The 18,190-nt window shown below is 36.4% G+C and overlaps 2 protein-coding genes across 16 annotated transcripts in view; both read left to right on the forward strand.

Moving 5' to 3' along the window:
- LOC120771175 overlaps positions 1-4,213 on the forward strand; it is a 41,858-nt gene extending 37,645 nt beyond the window's left edge. For 2 of the 3 annotated variants that reach the window (XM_040099065.1, XM_040099066.1), the window contains exons 11-15: positions 211-508; positions 565-945; positions 1,006-1,334; positions 1,458-1,977; positions 3,757-3,851. In XM_040099065.1, coding sequence (XP_039954999.1) covers positions 211-508; positions 565-945; positions 1,006-1,334; positions 1,458-1,977; positions 3,757-3,851 — 1,623 coding nt within the window. Of the gene's footprint in view, positions 1-210; positions 509-564; positions 946-1,005; positions 1,335-1,457; positions 1,978-3,756 lie in introns of all 3 variants that reach the window. The other variant, XM_040099067.1, reaches the window with a different exon arrangement.
- A 3,750-nt stretch (positions 4,214-7,963) lies between these two features.
- The window catches only part of LOC120772186 (putative ankyrin repeat protein RF_0381), a 54,241-nt gene continuing 44,014 nt past the window's right edge, over positions 7,964-18,190 (forward strand). For 12 of the 13 annotated variants that reach the window (XM_040100644.1, XM_040100645.1, XM_040100646.1 and 9 more), the window contains exons 1-2: positions 7,964-8,349; positions 18,033-18,153. The gene's annotated coding sequence lies outside the window, so the exon portion shown is untranslated. The remainder of the gene's footprint in view (positions 8,350-18,032; positions 18,154-18,190) is intronic. The other variant, XM_040100637.1, reaches the window with a different exon arrangement.

An 18,190-nucleotide genomic window follows, 5' to 3' on the forward strand; every position in this document is an offset into this window, starting at 1 on the left:
ATACGTCGCTATGTTTGTCCTGACTCTTCAGATACTCGGAGATAATGCCCTCTACCGAATCCAGTCGGTGCGCGCAGGCTCCGAAGTACAGTCGCCGCAGAAGAATATTAGTCCTATAATTTTCCGTACAAACCCTGTAGTTCTCTTAGATAACCGTTATAAACCTATTCGTACTTTATCTTAAAATCGTTTGTTTTTTTATGCTTATAGCCTGTTAGCTGGAGTGAATGGAGCGAGGCGAGTGAATGTGCCTCCGGCTGCCTATATGGACCTTCGCGTCGTCTGCTCGAAGGCAGCACGGGTCTACGCACGTACTCACGTCGTTGTGTCGATCATTATAGACGCTGTCTCGGGCCTGCTCATAAATACGAGTCTTGCGTAGCCAAAGATTGTTACAGCTCGAAAATCGTTATGACAATTGAAGAATTCGCTTATGACAAGTGCAGTCGTGCGCAGAAGTCGGATGCAGAGCTGACGGGCGAGGGCGTGCAGATAATTGGCGATATTGGTAAGTAACAAAACTATTACAACTACATTTTTATGACTTCATGTACATTTTTGTAGAGGAATCTTGCAAAGTTTACTGCCGCACGAAAACGAATGGCACTAAAACGCGTCGTTGGACTTTCCCTGAGGGCACCACATGCCGCACAACGCTTTACAAAGCCGAAGATATATCATACTGTATTGGTGGGCGGTGTGAGAAGTTCTCATGTGACAACTCGACACACAACTACTACAAATTGGATCCGCATTTTTGCGAGCAACGTAGGACGTCACCAGCACGTGCCGAGGAATCGGAGAGTCGACGCTACAACACGGTGCATGCCACCACTGCCAGTGGCAACAACTTAAGTTATAATAAAAATTATCATAACCACAACAACAATATACCACAGTACAACATTTATGCGCCAACAACATATCGCAGTAAATACGAGAACGGTGAGTAATTTCGGTGCATTTCAAAAAGTGTCATATATTATTTCGCCTTTTTTATTGTAGAGGTGGCCGTACGCAGTTTCCATGGTCAGGAGCGCGAATCGCCCTACAAACGCAAATCGGGCGGCTATCAACCGTGGAATAAATACAGTTATCCGCTGCGTGGCACAGCGCAACCCGTGGCGCAGCCACAGCCACCGAAGCCGCCACCTCCCGTCTCGGCCTCTTTGGTGGCGCTGGACACGTCAGTAACGGCGGCGGCAGCAGAGCCTGAATGGATTGTTAAATCGGGTTGTCATTCGAGTTGTATGGCCAAATCGAAGGGCATTCAAGTGGTGACCTCGCGTCGTACCGGTGCCAATAACATACAGTTATGCACGCATACCGCCAAGGTATAAAGCCAAATAGGAGCACTACTTTTGTGCGCCAATAAATTTTCCACCTTTTAGTTTGCTTTCGTTGTTGCTTTTTTTTGTGTAATATTAATTTTCCAATTTATTGTTGAATTATTGCAGCCTTGTGAACGTTTACTGTCGGCCACCGAACATGCGGAACACACTTGCGCGCGCTACAAGCAGAAGGTGCGCGGCCTCTCCGGCTATGGCACGCAAATTGCGGCGAGCGTCGATGAGCCGGATAGGAGCTGTCGTGTCGGCTGCCAGGATGAATCTATTAAGTATCGCTTCTATTTGGTGAATGGCCGGTATGGGCACTTTCCGCTGGGCACTAAATGCTCAAACACCGAGGAACGTTATTGCGTCAATGGCAAGTGCTTGGAATTTGGGCCAGACAATATACCATTACAGCAGTCGCATATCAGTTTGGCCTTGTTCCGCAGTCGCCGTCGCCGTTCGCTGCCGTCGTTTGATGGTGGGTTGTCGCAGGGCGAACCAGTGTTGCCTACGGTGGAGAATGTGCGCCAGCGTCGTAGCTATCTTTACTTTGACCCCGTAAATATCACGGAAACAATCACACAAGATTTTATAAACACCATTGTGATGAGTATAATGGACTTTGAGCAAAAGAGTGTCGAAGGTGAGTGAATTTGTGGAAGTCTTGAAAATATTTGATACAAAATTCGACCTACTAACATTCCATTCCATGGTATTTTTAACTTTTCTGCTAAAACCTCCCTACAAATTCGACAATAGTTATGGACATATTTTTTCATAAAGAATTATTGGTCTTAATGTGGAATACTTTTAGCGTCTACTTTTATAGTAGATAGGAATGATTTTTTAAGCCTCTAGAAATCATTTTGTAGGAAAATCGATAAATCGATATTCGGTAGTCAATAATTAGCAAAGGCTCGTTGAAGAAAGGTAATGTCTAAAAGTTTAATTTTAAATAACAAGAGAACTAAGAACCACACCCACGGCTGCACAACTAAAGTTACTCAACCTGCCACCAATTGACATAGGGGTGTAAAGCTGAACAGTGAATTTAGCTGCAAAGATTGGCGGCGTTAAGTGAATTTTGTACAAGATCCATCGGAAAAAGCGCGATAAGTGTATAAAATAAACAACATACCCTTCCACTTTATCTAGTGGAGAAGGTTTCAAGTCACAATAAAAAAGGTGGATTGCCCAGGGTATGCTATCCACGGTGTATCACGGTGTATGTATCCCGAGATCTATTGCGAGGAGCTTGACCTCAACCGACCCTTCAAGCTACCGGAATACTGCAGTATCGTCCAAGCAGAAGTCTTTGCGGTTAGGAAAGCTGTTAAGGTAGCTAATAATGCTGGAAACGAAAAGGCATCCGCTTGGCTAGCGAACCGGCTCAAGAAATACACAAGTCGCTAACAATGATGTACAATGAAACTTCCGAAAGGGCTGACATTCAAACTGGGTGATATGGAATGTCTTAGAGGCATGCAAGATCGCCAAGATCATGTGCAAGAGAGCTGACGGAAAACTCATTGGTTTTCGACTCAAACCATAGCGAAAAGACAATTGTTAGCCTAGTCACAAGTTATAACTTACTGTCAGATCAAAGTCGTATGGGAATTATTGTATTAACGATGGCGGTAGATATGAAAGAGACGTAGAACACCTCCTCTGCTTCTGTGCGGCCTTATCTAGGATTTGGCATAGATATGTCGGAGCTTTGCAGTTCATGAGACTGAGTTGAAGTAACAAACTTCACCAAAAGCGTTGACGTCCTGCACGACATAAATTTCAGCTCGTATTAATAATTATGATAACTTCAATCTGGCATCACAATGAACATAAAGGCCAATGTATGGTTAGAAAGCCAGCCGGGGTAACTTATCTTAGTTTTCGAAAAAAAAACGAGATGAAAAGCAATTTGTGTGGAAAAAATAAATCTTTCGATTTCTAATAGTTCATTTTTATGAACTTTATCCTTTGATTTATAAATTTGTGCCGGACAATCTGTAAAAGGAGAGAGAAATGTCACCAGAATTCAATAATAAACTTCTACTGTATTTTGTGTTCTAAGACGAAGGAAAAAATAAAAAATTATGAGACGATTTTAAATAGAGGCAATATATGTCATAGCAGCATCAAATTATGTATGTACATATATGTATATCACAAGATTTAATAAATTTAGCTTGATTTTTTTAGAATATTTTCCGAACTTCATCCTTCTATCTTTTGTATATACTTGTATATCGAGATTTAGTCAGTGATTCAAAAGCGAGTCAAAATGACCCTAGCAGGCTTTAAGGGTTAAGATAAGAAGCTGAAACTCCTCAGTTGTATATATCATATATATTTTTTTACTAATATTCCTCATCTTATTGCTCATAAACCCCTCGAATTATAGCCTTTTCCTATCTCATTTCAGATGAATTACTCAATCGGGATCACATCGAATTCAATAATCCCATACACATATCAACGGAAGTAGAAGCAACAACGGAACTGCCAGCGACTACATGATTTCTCGTATCTATTTTCTTTGTGAATTAGCAGCAACAAATATCGAATTGAAAATTATTTATACCTAGACATCTAACTAATATTTTAAACACATGCACACATCCATATTTAATATGAATATATTTATTTTTTGTGTGCTCGATCGACGAACAAAATGAGGATTTTGTATGTGTGCGCTTTTGTAGTGATATTTCCATTAGGGTTTTTAATAAATCATAGCTTTCGAATTGATCTTAAGTTAAAAACGAAAAAGATAACATTATTTATGTACAAATGTATGTACTTTATTTGCGTATAATATAATATGCTTATAGGGTGTCTTATTGGCCGAATTGGAATTGTAGAATATGTATATGTATTTACAATAAATATTTTTAATTAAAAATTAAAATTTGTTTGTTTTTTTTTGTACGATATATGATGGGTTGACAAAATATAAAAGTTAGAAGGTGGGAAAGCTATTTTCGGAAGTTGCCACTTGCTTCAAATTTAAATTTTATAAAGTTTATACGGTAATTAAAATATTACAATAGAGCAAGAAGACTTAGGTAATATAAAAATAAACTCAATTGAAACAACAAATTTTGGGAAGGTGTTGCCACCTGTTTAAAAATTTTAATTTTACAAAATTTGTTAAGATGACTGAATTTTTAGGCTATGGCCAAAGAAACTTGAAAATCCTACATTAGACAATATTTATTTTTATTTAATAAGTTGCCACCTGTTTAAAAATGTTCGTGAAATAATGTTGAAAAGATAATTCAATAAGGTCATTTAAGCAAAGTAGTTTAAGAAAACTCTTGTTTAAAACTACATATTATTTTAGAAGAGTTGCCACCTATTCAAAAATATTAATTTAATAACATTGGTATGACAATCGAACTGCTACAGACGAGCAGCTCACTAAAATAATTTAGATAATCTTGCAGTTGAAAATAATTCTGATGAAGTTGCCACTTTTTTAACAAATTAATTTTTTTACATTTATAAAATATTGTAATTATGTGATGGTTATTTTTGTGCAACGAAAATTAGTTGGTGAAATTTTAGTTTGAATGAAAAAACGAAAATTCCTATGTAAAATGTATGGGAACCTAAAACAAAAATAGCGACCCCTTGGAGTTAAGCTACAGCGTCAGGGTTGAGGGAGGATTTTTGTTTGTCAATCATTATCATTTGCGGGGGTAAGAGTTGAAAAAAAAATTAAAAATTTTTTATTGAAGCACCCTAATGTACATACATACATATGTATGTAAATACGAAGACATAGACTTAAAAAGTTTGTAATTGATTTCCACTGGAGGGGATTACGAATCGGATTGCCCCTTCTTTGAATATATTAAGCAAAAATTAATAAGAAGTAAATAAACTCATCGAAAAGGATATCCACCTTGAAAAATTCAATTTAAATTGAAAATAGTTTTTGCAGATGTTGCAACCGTTTTAAAAAAATTGTGTATTGAAATTTATAAAAAAACTAAAATTACTGTAATAGGGTTATTAAACTAAAAATATTTCGGAAATCTTACAATTATCTCTTACAATAATCAAATTGCTGCAAAGTTGACTAAAGTGGGTTAAGAAGTCTTAACGTTGAAACTACATATTTTTGAGAAGGGTTGTCAGCTGATGTAAACTATGTAAAAAATTTAAATTATAAAATAAATTAAATTGTGCAATTTGCAAAGTTTCGAATTAAAAAGTTTACAAATTTTTTCTAACGGATATGCTTTTGAAAAGGGTTGCCAATTTTTTGAAAGTGTTGAGCGAAAATTTATAAAAATGTACAGAGACTGTTCCGCATTGGTATCCGACTTGAAAGGTTTGGAAAATGTTGTAGTTGAATTTTTGTAGTTTCCATTTGTTTCCGTTTGTAGTTGCCACTTTTAAAGAAATATTTTATAAAATTTATAAACTAATCAAATTACTGAAATATGGAAATTAAATTAGATAATTTGAATTTAATAAATTTTATTGTCGAAAATATTTTTCTGAAGATGTTGCCACCTTTTAAAAAACATTTAATAAAATGTATAAAATAATCAAATTGATAACTATATCAAACTTGTTAAACTAAACTAAATAAATCTTCCAGTCGAAAATATTTTTTTAAAAGAAGTTGCCACCATTTCAAAGAAATATTTTAAAAAATGTACATATACAATAATCGAATTACTGAAATATAGGAAGAAACAGTGTTAACACGGTTAAATGTTGAAACTACACATATTTTTGAAAAGCGTTGCCACTTGTTTGAAATTGAATGAGAAATTGAACTGATAAAATAAATTAAATATTTGGCAAATATTTAATATTAGCAACTTAATATCGAACTAAAAAGGCTTATGAATGACTTCCATCGGACGCTTGTTTAAATAGGGTGGCCAGCTGTTTGAAAATTGCAAAACTAAAAACGATTTGGTAAACTATATTCGATACCAGAAAATTTTGAAAAAATTGTATATAATTAAATTAAATATAGCAACAATTTTAATAAACAAAGATTTTCAGTTTTTAGCTGTCAGAAAGTGAGAATGATCCATTTGTAACGAAAAATGCTAAATAACGGCTTATTATAATAGACGTATTTATGATACAACAACAAAAATAATAATTTAGTGACAAAATGCCGTTAGTTTCCTTATAACAATCATTGTATTACTTTGACTGAAGAGTACTTTTCGGAAGTGCAAAATATGCATCAAAACGCGCCTAAAAGCATACTATATATTTCCACTGTTTTCCTAATAAATAAATGAAACAATATACCAACGGCTAAAGAAAAGTTTAAATGAACTTTATTAAGCCAAAACAATAAGAAATCGATCAGCGGCTAAAACGCCAACATTTGCGACTTAACACACACACAATCAAACATATTTTAATACAAATATAGGTAGACACCTGCACACATGCCATAAAACGTATTGGTAAATGTATGAAATATTGAAAAATAAATTTGCTGCATTATCCGGCCTGTCATAAAACTAACTTTCATAGGCATTAAGTCGAAAAGCCCGTGTGTTGGCAAGTAGCTGCAATCAAGGTGGCAAGTGTTGAGTATTCGCACCCATCAAACACTGCATATCGTGCCACACCTCCATTTGGCGCCGGCTCCACACAGAGTACATCGGTTTGTAAATACCCACATAGTTGAGCCCACTTGAACTAATAAACGGAAGACGGAGCGGAGGGTGGCAACCGCTAGTGCAAAATATGAGGAATTTCGGTAGATAGTTCGAAAAGCTGAAATACGACACCACATTGTGAATGGAGCTGGCTCGGCACGCGAACATTGAAATGCCATTAGTACACTTACAGTGTACAACAACAAAACTACTAACGCCATTTTATTTGTACACTTGCTGCAAACAACAACAACACTGGCACAGAGTCCGAAGACAGCAAGGCGCAACATTCTGCGAAAGCCACTGCCACTGCCACTTTCTCAACGAAAGTGAAAGAGGAAGTGCAAAGTGAAAAACGAGCACGAAGGTGAAGACATCAACGAAAGCGAATGCGAAAAAAGCAAATATGAAACTGCAAATATTCACTTCGAAGCAAGTGTTTGTGTGTGTGTGTGAGTGTCTTGCCGAACAAATATGAACCATTGAGGATGAGCAGATAAGGCGAATATGAGCTGGGCTGAGTTGTGCAGGAAGGAAGCGTGCGAAAGGCGGACAATATGCAAATCGAAAAAGTGGGAAAATGCATTTGTGCGAAAACAAGCAAATAGAAATATGAAAATATAAGTATGTGAGTAACGGTACACACATTTGCACATATGTTGGAGTGTGCGTGTGTGTGTGTACAACTGTGTAAGTAGAGTAGGGCAAATTGATTGCGCCAATAATGTGAATCCAACACAGTGAATGACTGCAATATCGCCGCATATTTGTTTCTGCCAGCGGCGATAGAGCGACTTCTGCAGACGGCAGCCAGTAAATAAGAGTGCAGACATACATACAAACAAATATTGGTAGTTTGGTGTGTGTATGTATGTTTAGTTGTGGAAAGTGTGTGGCAGGTGCTGGCATCGTCGCCGCTACGTGCCAAGGAAGAAATTAGATAAAACACCCGCGTCGCATACGGTAGGTCACAGTCGGCGGCAGGATATGCGACGCGTAACTTCGCGCAGCGAATTCTATTCTAGAAAAACAAAAAAAAAAGTAATCATAAAAACGGATAATAAATAACGATTTGAAGTGTTATTTGCGGTTGTTGACACAAAGTGATTTAGATAAAGTGATATGAAGTGAATAAAGTGTTGCATATAAATCTATTTTGCGCCAACCGCAGTGAGAGATTTATTGTGGTGTTTTTCTATGCGCTTTTCGAAATCGTATTAAGGAGTTGGAAATGCATATAAGCAATGCCATGAACATGTTTGTTTATTAAATTATGCAAATTTTTAGAACTAATAGCTTTTATATGCACAACAAGTATTAGAAGTGTTTTCTGAAATATTTTTGAACAACTGAAATCTTAAATTGGGAAGGTAAAGCATTCTTAGGAAATTATTTAACAAAGTGTATGTACAGATTATGCTTATTATATTAAAAAATTTATATATAAAAATAGTACTTCAGATACAACAAAGCTATAAAACCCTCACAGGTGTATTTTTTATAGGTAATATACATACTTAGTCCCATCATAAATTCTGTTACAAAATCAGACCGTTTTAAAACTGAAACCATAACACATTTTTTATTAAGTTAATTTTGCTTGATAATGCATGTATGAAATACACGATTTACAAAATTTTATTCGTAATGATCTCCATTTGCTTTCAAGTAAGCCTCAAAACCCTTCGGCCACAGCGCGCACAGTTTTTATTAGTGCTGACGACGCTGCTCAGGGCAGAGTATTTTTTGAAACTCTCCAGATTTCTGTGAATTATGCAACATATCGTGTTCTGCAACCCTGACCCCAAACTGTAGTCTATTGTATTCACCAGACTTCCACACGATTAATCGTAGGCCGCTAAGAAACTAGGTATATTGCTTTAAAACCAGAGAGTGGTTTTACGTCTTGTGTATTGATGTAGAATCTTGCTGGAAGATCCAATGCTCTCCATCGAAAAAATTTTCACTTAACTGCTTGCCACGCCTTCTTAAGCATCCTCTTGGTACACTTTTGCTTCAGCTTTAACCCCTTCTTCACATAAGTGAAACAAACCAAACCATTTCATCAGCTGGATGGTTACCACGTTGAAACCTTGGAATACGATTTTTTTAGTCTTCCAAAGTTTTTGCCGAGATTTTGTAATTTTGCTATTTTGCTTATTAAAAATGTCTGCAACACTTAACATTTTTTCATTTGAAAAAAGTATACTTTCATTTGGCCGCGTGCCATTGAAGCAGCGGCTTGCATTTGTTGAGTCTCATTTGTTTCAAGCGCTTTGTCAGAAGATGACCAGTTGACCGGCGATAGACTTTCATATGAAGATCAACTCGAAAAAATCTTGACATTGAGCTGGTCGTGCAATCCATCTCACTTGACATAGTTTTAAAACGATTTCTGCAAATATGTTCTTTTTATAGTTGCCCAGATCTTTTATAAAAATCTTTATGATAAATCTGATAAAATATGATGATAAAGCTTTTCGTGGAGAAAAGGACACAAATTTCAGATCGATATCTCAAAACCTTAGAGAATAATTTGAACGTACACATAGAAAAACATAGCTAAATAAACACGGAGAATAACGCTGATCATTTATGGTATATACATTGTCAAAAAAATTATCCGGAAATTGTAAATAAAGCGCAAAATATTTAATTAGTCATAAATAGTTATTTTGTTGCTTTCAAAGTAATCCCCACCAGATATAAAGCACTTTTGCCAATGATTTTTCCAGACCTCGAAACACTTTTTATAGGCAGTTTTTGAGATGGCCTGCAGCTTCTTTAGCGAATTTTGTTTATGAAAAAATCACATGGAGCCAAATATGGTGAATACGGTGGGTGATTGATAGTAGTCATTGCATTTTTGGCTTGAAATTCGGTCACAATCATGGCTCGATCCAATGGTGCATTATCATCTTGTAAAATCGATGAATTGTTCTTTCGCAATTTCTACGATATTTTGCCATGTTTGCGGTGGATGTTCTCACGTAAACGCTTCAGTACGGCGAAATAAAACTCTTTATTGACTGTCGTTCCTTCCGAAACAAATACATGATACACAAAACCACGAATATCTAAAAAACGATGATCGTCACCTTGGTTTTTTGGTTTCGGCTCATTTGTTTCTCTCCATTCTGCTGATGTTGACTATGACTATGTCAAACTAATAAACCCATGTCTCATAGGCAGTTATAATGCTCTCCATGAATGTGGGATCGGAATTCGTACGATCAAACATCTCTAAAGGAACCTGTAACGGTACTCATTCGAAAAAAATTCAGGTTTATAGCGACGAGTCGAACAAGAACGCGTTGCAAACCCAAACTATCCATCAAAATCATTCCAATGAACAAACGAGAGATTTCGAGCTCTGTTGCGATCTAACACTTGCCTGACGATTTGCAAGCAACATATGCTTCACTTTTTTTAATAATTGCTTTGGTTGAAGAGGTCGAAGATCGTTCAGTACGAGGCATGTCTTCAACGATTTCTTGACCGTTTTTGAAGGCTTTGTACCACTCGTAGGCTTGTGTTTTTGATAAAACTGAATTACCGTAAGCCCTTTCCAACATTCACAACGTTTCCGAACACGAAATTTGTTTGGAAATATAAAATTTGAGACAAATTCTTTCTTCAATATTTTTATAAATTGTAAAAGTCGCAACACAATACTGAGGTGTACTGAGTTAAGTAGTTACCAAAAACAAACTGTTAGACAGATCGTGTTCATATTTAGCATTCAGTCCTACAGACTTCATTTTCCTCTTTAAGATTCATGTTTATATAAAAGATATTTTCCACTCACAGTCGCCGCTCGGCCTACAGTGTCAAAACTTGTGAGTGTATTTCTGCAAAGAAACATCTGTTAAAAAAATGCATAATAAAAGTCAGTGAGAAGTCCAAAAAAGTTAAATGGAAAAGCCTATAGAAAATAAGATGAGTATCTTTGAGAACATCTTTATTAAGGAAAACCGTGTTAGAAAAATAATGAATAAAATGGACATTGTTGTTCGTTAATTATTTTGGTCTTCCCATTCCAAAAATTATATCCAAAACCTACACGTGTCTTTTTGACCTTAAAAAATGTTAATACACTACAAGGTGCGTTCCAAAGTACACAGGACTTAAAAAAAAAAACAAATGGTTTTTTCGGCAAATTCAATTTATTTTATTCAAAATAGTCTCCTTCTGCAACAGCTTTTTTCATGGTCCAAAGGCATGTCTAACGAGTGTTTTAGCTCGTTGGCCGGTATGGCCGCCAGTATGCCGGTGCAAGCCTTTTGAAAGGCCTCAAGGTCTGCATAACGCTTTCCTTTCATCGACAAAGGAATTTTTCCGAAAAGGAAGAAGTCGCACGGTGCAATATGGTGAATACAGGGAGTGGTTAATAGTTCAAATGTGATTTTTGGTCAAATAATCGGTCACAAGCGTCCTTCGAATATAGGATTCTGAGCAACTCTTGGTCGTCAGTCAATTTGTGCGGAACAAACCGTGCACACACCTTTCGTAGGACCAAATGTTCGGCCAAAATGCGATAAATCGATGTTTCGGAGATGTTCAATTCACTTTCCATGAATTTCAATGATGATTTCAGCTGATTTTTGATGAATTGACACACAGTTTCGATGGAATTTCCGGTGATCACGGATTTTTTTTGGTCCACATGTTGATCGTCATTTATGTCCTCACACCCACTTTTAAAATTTTGAAACCACTCGTGCACTCTGCTGCCGGATAGGCAATCATCGCCATAAACTTGTTTCATCAGTTGAAACGTTTTGGTAAAAGGTTTAGCAATTTTAAAACAAAATTTGATGTTGGCCCTTTGTTCGAAGCTCATTTTCGCACCGATAACACAAACATACTGACACTTAATACGCAATAACTTCAATTCCAATTGATGAAATGTCATGAAATGACATGATGTCACTGGACAATCGATAAAAACTGCAGATTCTTACGCATCAGTCGACATATAGATGGCGCCACCAGGGTGCGTCACATTCAAAAAGTCCTGTTTACTTTGGAACGCGCTTGTATATTCTTATATATAAGTATTATATAATATATATTTTGCTTATATGTCGTACATAGGAGCAAGTAATTAGCAGCATAAAATTTAATTGATTGATTTTATCGACATGAAATATAATTAATAGTAATGTGTGTGAGACAGTCGATGTAATTATATTTAATTAGCATGGAAATTTACAAAAGTGTCAATAAATAAGGAAAGTGTCAATAGGTAAGAAATAGATAAAATCGCTTAAGCTTGTGCCACTACGTTCTTATTAATCTTTCGTCTGATTCTTTACATTATTTTGTTGCATTCAAACTAATGCAATCGATTCCGTTAAATATGCATTTTCTCATTGCCTCTTTCTTTCATATTATTAAATATACATGTGTATATGTTACGATGATTAATCTTAAATATTCATTTAAATATGCACTTCTTTCGATAACTTGTTGCCATTTCGAAGGCCCTCCTCGCTACTTGCAAAAAACTGGAACCGGCGATATCCACAAGCTTCTGTTGAGGCGAATTTTTCAGCAGCAAAAGCGTTTGCCATAGATCAGGTAGTAATCATTTGGTGCTATGTACGCACTAGAAGGCGGAGCTTCTGACAAGGCGCCTTCGATGTGTGTGGCCAGGCGTTGTTCTGATGAAACACAAATCTACTTCGCTTCTTCGCTTCTTCGATTTTTTCCTTTAGATGGACCAATTGTTGTCAGTGCAGATTCAAAATAAGAGTCGAGAAGCAGCTCACAGTAGATCATTCCCTGACAATCTCACCAAGAATATTGTAAACTCTTCCTTGCAGTCAATCCTGCCTTGACCACCATTTTCGCCGCAAAAAGCATTAAACCATTCCGTTTTCGCTTGACGAACCGTAAATGACCGAACTTATGATAATGGAGTAAGAGTGTGTTCTCTAGCAATCTCATCGGCTTTGTAGTTTTCAGCGATTCTGTGATGACCACGTACCCAAGCAAGTATAATACGGAAGAAACTTGATTCTATTGCCTGCCCTCCTAGACAAGTTGTGAGTGCAAATCAGCGAGCTCAAAAATTATATAGCTGCTAGGCAATCGGAGTGAAATCATATATCTCTGAAGGAAGCTGCAATTCGGAGCAGCAGATCTATTGCTACCTTAATGGCAGCCAATCATTGAAAAGACGTCTTTGTAGCCTGCAACTAAAACCGTTAGACAGTTCTCGGCAGAACACTTCATCCCATACCCTCCCTCTTATTCGTGGGAAAGCTCATTGCACCTCTTCCTGAGCTGGGCTCAAAAATCCCTCGCAGCTATATAAATAGACAGGAAACTCAGTAGAAGGTAGAAGTTCAGTGCGTCCCTTGTATCTGAATAAAAATACATGATAATACATGCCGTTTTTTATTTTTTTATAAATATAAGACTAATACTATAACTAAGAATAGTCCTTAACATCATTTTATGGGATGAAGAATTGTTCCGGAGCCAAATGAAGTAGTTTTTGAAGAAAATTCCAGAGCTTAAGATATCACTACATATGCCTAAATGCTTTCTAAGATAATGATCTTATGATAATGATCTTGAATTAGTTTGCCCGTGTGTTAACTCTTGCAAAGTAGAGATTATATGTTTGGAGATTTGCGTACATACATATAAGTGAAAAGCAGAAGCTCAATTAATCATTGTTAACATTTGTTGACATATGTATACATTTGTACATATATGTGGGTGTGTGCCTATGGGTATTTAATTTGTGGCTAACCTTGCATGCGTGTGAAACATTAAATGACAGCTCAATTAGAGTTGAAACCAAAATAATACTAAAGTTAAGAAGCAATTGAAGGCCTGTTCCAATACGTGTATGTAAAGCTTCGACAATAAAACCCAGAAAAAACTATGTATATGATATAAAAATAAAAAAATTTATATATTTGTATTTGCTTGGTGTCGTTTGTTTAAGTGTGTCAACTTTCTTAGGAAGTAGGTCAAGTTATTGAACACGTGCATGTGAAGTGCGTCAGTCGCATTTGACATTGAAAACAAAAATGCTATCATAAGCCAAGAGAAGGTAGGCTCAATAAGCCATTATTTAAATGTAATAGCTAAATTGTGGCTTTGTCAAATAGTTATCACTGGCAGCCATTGAGCTTCGTGGCCGAAAACTCAACCTTAGTCGGTTCATCGTACGCTCGCACTTTCGACTCTCCTATTTCTACTTTCACCACTAGCACATTAAGGAAGACTCAGGCATGCTTAAAACCTGTGCGAAGAGACAGTTAATTTATGTAAATATGAGGAAAGCAACCTTGAGTTGTATAGAAGAAAACAGTTGTTTGCTGTTTTTTGGTTAAGTTATTCTCTTTCTTCTCTTTTTGGCCAAGCTATTGTGGCATTCAATTAACCAATTGATATTTTATCTTAATTGCCATTCAGTTGGCTGACTTGACGAGTGTTTATCTGAATGAGCGTTACCACTTGGCAACAATTCGATGACTAAGCGCAAATGCTATGAGTGAATTAGTTGTGAAACACTTTTTTTTATCAATTTCTCCAATTGGCTATTAAATGGTGTCAATTCTATCGCTTCCTGTGTACATTTTCAAGTAGTGCTCGTTATTGTTATTTTTTTTTTGCAAAGAAAACACGCAAAGTTATACTCGCATACCGGCAAGCCACCCCTGAGCCAACCTAAATTCTCTTAACTTTATGCTTCTTGTTAGAAACTTTTGCTGAGAAAACTATAACTAAGTATCGATCAAGTCCAATTGCCGCTTTCTAATAACAACAAAATATTAATTTTTTATATATGCGTTATCGATTTGGTTTCCATTGCCGTTTGGGCTCTTCTTTGCGTCGTCTTTTCAATTTTAATTTCTGCCACCACGTTTCACATTTCAACTTCACCACATCTATGCCACTGTTTCATTATTAATTTAGTTCATTCTCAATTTTTTTTTCCTTTTGCTATTTTTTTTGCTTTTGCTATATTTTTTGCGAACGCCTACACTCCAGCTGGTCAGCCGCTAGCTAGTGGTCAGCAGTGCATTTACCGTTAAAACTACATTCACTTTATTCATGTCAAACGGTATTGTGTCCGTTTGTTGGTCGCACGGTTAACTGTGTTGTTGGTTATTCGTTAAGTGCATGTCCCATGCATGTGTGTGCGGGTGGCTGTCTATGCGCCTGTCTGCGGCGCAAGCGGTTCACATGCAATGCAATCATTATTAAATATTTAAGCACTTCGTTGTTCGTTGTTGCTATTCCACTCGACTATGTTCGGTTAGTGGTCGTGGGATGAATGAAGGAATGCACTAAGCGGACATAACGCACTGTGGTCCACTAGTCCCGTCTAATGACGATCAAGCTGATTTCGCAATATTGTGTAAATCATTATTTTACTGATGTGGGTATTAAGTTATTATAATTATTATAACCGGAGACAGCAGGTCGTTAAGGATTAATTTAAATTTTGCTTAGAAATTATGGGTATATGTATATAATAATTTTTATGTAAAAAATAGTGATTTTATCATGGTTACATTAACCAAGATCAAGTTTTGTTGGGGAATTGGCGAGCAAAGACTAGACACAAATATGTACCATAAACTCTGCTCACTGGTTTGAGGTCTTACTAATAATTAATAGTCACTAAGTTGGTGGCCAGTCAAATCTTTTTTATTTAATTTTTACCGATATTTGTTTAATTCTTACGACTTTTCAAACTTTTTCCCTCAATATTTTGTTGTATCGCTTCTTTTTTATTCTCGCCAACTTTTTTTGCCACTAAGATGCTGCATTTTTCCAATTATGTCTTCTTGGTAGTACGAAAAAGGTTAATATAGGTTAAATAAGTCATGCGTAGACTAGTTTTGGTCCTTGCGTTACCATGTGGAACTCAGTCCAAGCTATGTTCAAGAGGAGTAGTCATCTATTAGGATACCTGCGCTTAACGCGAATTTTAACATACTCTGTGGCCTTACTATCGATACCTGCTCAATTTCCCAAAGTTGTTCACGTTTTTGGATGTTAGCCGTATAAAATTCAATCTCGTCCACTTTCATTGCCGTCGATGCCTTTGTGGCCTGGTACCCAGTAGAAGTCAAGGTGCTTATTTCTGGCAACACTTTCTACTACCGTCTTGTTTCCCAAGACGTTTATGGCCGGTATGCGATTCGAGGTTACTACTTTGATTGCTGCCTGACTGTCTACGAGGCTAGCTCTGCGGCTTTCGCAATAGCAAAGACCTCAGCTTGATCATACTGCTGTAGTCCGGCAACTTAAAAGGTTGCCTTATGCTTAAATCTGAACAGAATATCCACGCACCAACTCCATTGCCTATTTTCGAGCCATCCGTATAGATGTTTAGAATGTTGCGCGTAGTTGACATACCTTTCTATCAGTTATAATTTTCTATGTTTACTTTGAACCGTCTTTCCCAGTTGAAAAGTGGAATCATGTAGTCGGTGTTTGCCCAACGGTCGTTACACGCTGAGCTATGCCCTAAGTTTCTATAAGTAAATTCTCCTGCAGCTAGTAGTCGTCCCGCTGATTTTGCTGCGCGGCTTTCAGCGAAGAGGTCTATAGGTGGCTGGTTTAGTTCCACTTCAAGAGTCGCCGTTGGAGTTGTTCTTAATGCTCCCGTTTTGGACAGTGCAGCGAGGCTCTGAATCCTTTCTATTGGCTTCCGGTAGGTTGATTTCCGTATTTAGTTAAGAAGAAATGTAAACTTCGTCTGCTCTGAAACATATTTTATTGTTTAAAAGGCATAAAATGATATTTATAATGATTTTAGCGGTCAATTTGTATAGCAGCTATGCTATATTTATATCATCTGAACAATATGCTCGAAGATTATAGCGTTGCCTTGACACCGACCTCTTTTTGCAGCACCAGCAGCATCATCTTTAACTCTTTAGCCAATAGATTTTGAAACGATTGGCAATATTGTGTGATGCCGAAGCAATAGTTCAGGGACTAGTTAGCTTACATATTTAAAAACAGACATACTATATAGATGGACGGTTAAGACTAAATCGACTCAGCTCGTAAAGCTAATAATTTTTATATTTTTTTACTAGAGTTTCTAACGTTTTCGGTTGCTAAATATCTTGTCATTCAAGGTATTGAATTCACAATTTTTTTCTAGTAAGAATTCATTGATTCCATTGCGGCGTTATTTTGATAATTTTAAGAGGTTATGCTCTGCTTTGAACAACTAGTACTCTTCAGAGAAGTTTTCTTCTTCCATAAACTTTGCTATCATGTAAGAAGGACCTTATTTTTTACATATCGTCGGAATTTCTTGGTTGAGGAATATCAATACTAATTTTTATAAGGTAGGTACATGGTCCTTACTTATTAAGGATTGAAAATTTCATTTGGTGATTAATAGAATTATTAACTGGTTTTTTATTCGGAAACTCTACGCAAAGTTCGAGTCTTTTACTGTAAGGTAAAGACTCGTTGTTGAACCCTGCCAATTTCAGTGAACTCTGCCATCAATCTTTTGACTATGCTTAAGCTTTCTGAATTTAAGATCGCGAGCTACACTTGAATCCAAAAAGAGGTTGTGATAATTAATGTTATTATCTTTAAGAAGATTTGAGTTTTATTTGGTAAAATCTAACAAACTTCTTCGTGTGTTTTCACCAAATTTTTTGCTTTAAAAATTTCGAAACATATATTAATTGGCTTCAATAAGGACAATAAAGTCAATGAATAGAGCCTAGATCTTGCCACTTCTGACTACCGGTATAGTTGCAGAATGCTCTCACTGGAATAAGATTCAAATCAGAACAGAATATTACAAATTTGCTTTATGCTTTTTATACTTGACTGCAAAGCCGGCGCAGCTGTAGTGACTGGCATCCACAAATTGCCAGAAAGATTAGAAAATGTTATAGCTTCAATGAGCAATACTTCGCATAATACTTTGGTATATTTTTTTTCAATAAACGTTCGAGAAAAATACTATATACTAGTATTCCCAATAATAACAATGTCTCTGCCAAAAAAAAAATTTATATTCATGAAGCTTTTTTAAAAACAGATTTTCCCCATATGAAATTGATCAAAACCAAACTTGCATGAAATGGAGCCAAATCATGAATTTGCGGCGGCAAACGATGACTCAAGCAATTCTACGAATTACAACAACGAACTCACACTTTGTAAGTCCCATTAGCTTAATTAGCGAAAATTACGGAA

Source organism: Bactrocera tryoni, chromosome 3, assembly GCF_016617805.1.
Source record: "Bactrocera tryoni isolate S06 chromosome 3, CSIRO_BtryS06_freeze2, whole genome shotgun sequence".
Lineage (NCBI taxonomy): Eukaryota > Metazoa > Arthropoda > Insecta > Diptera > Tephritidae > Bactrocera > Bactrocera tryoni.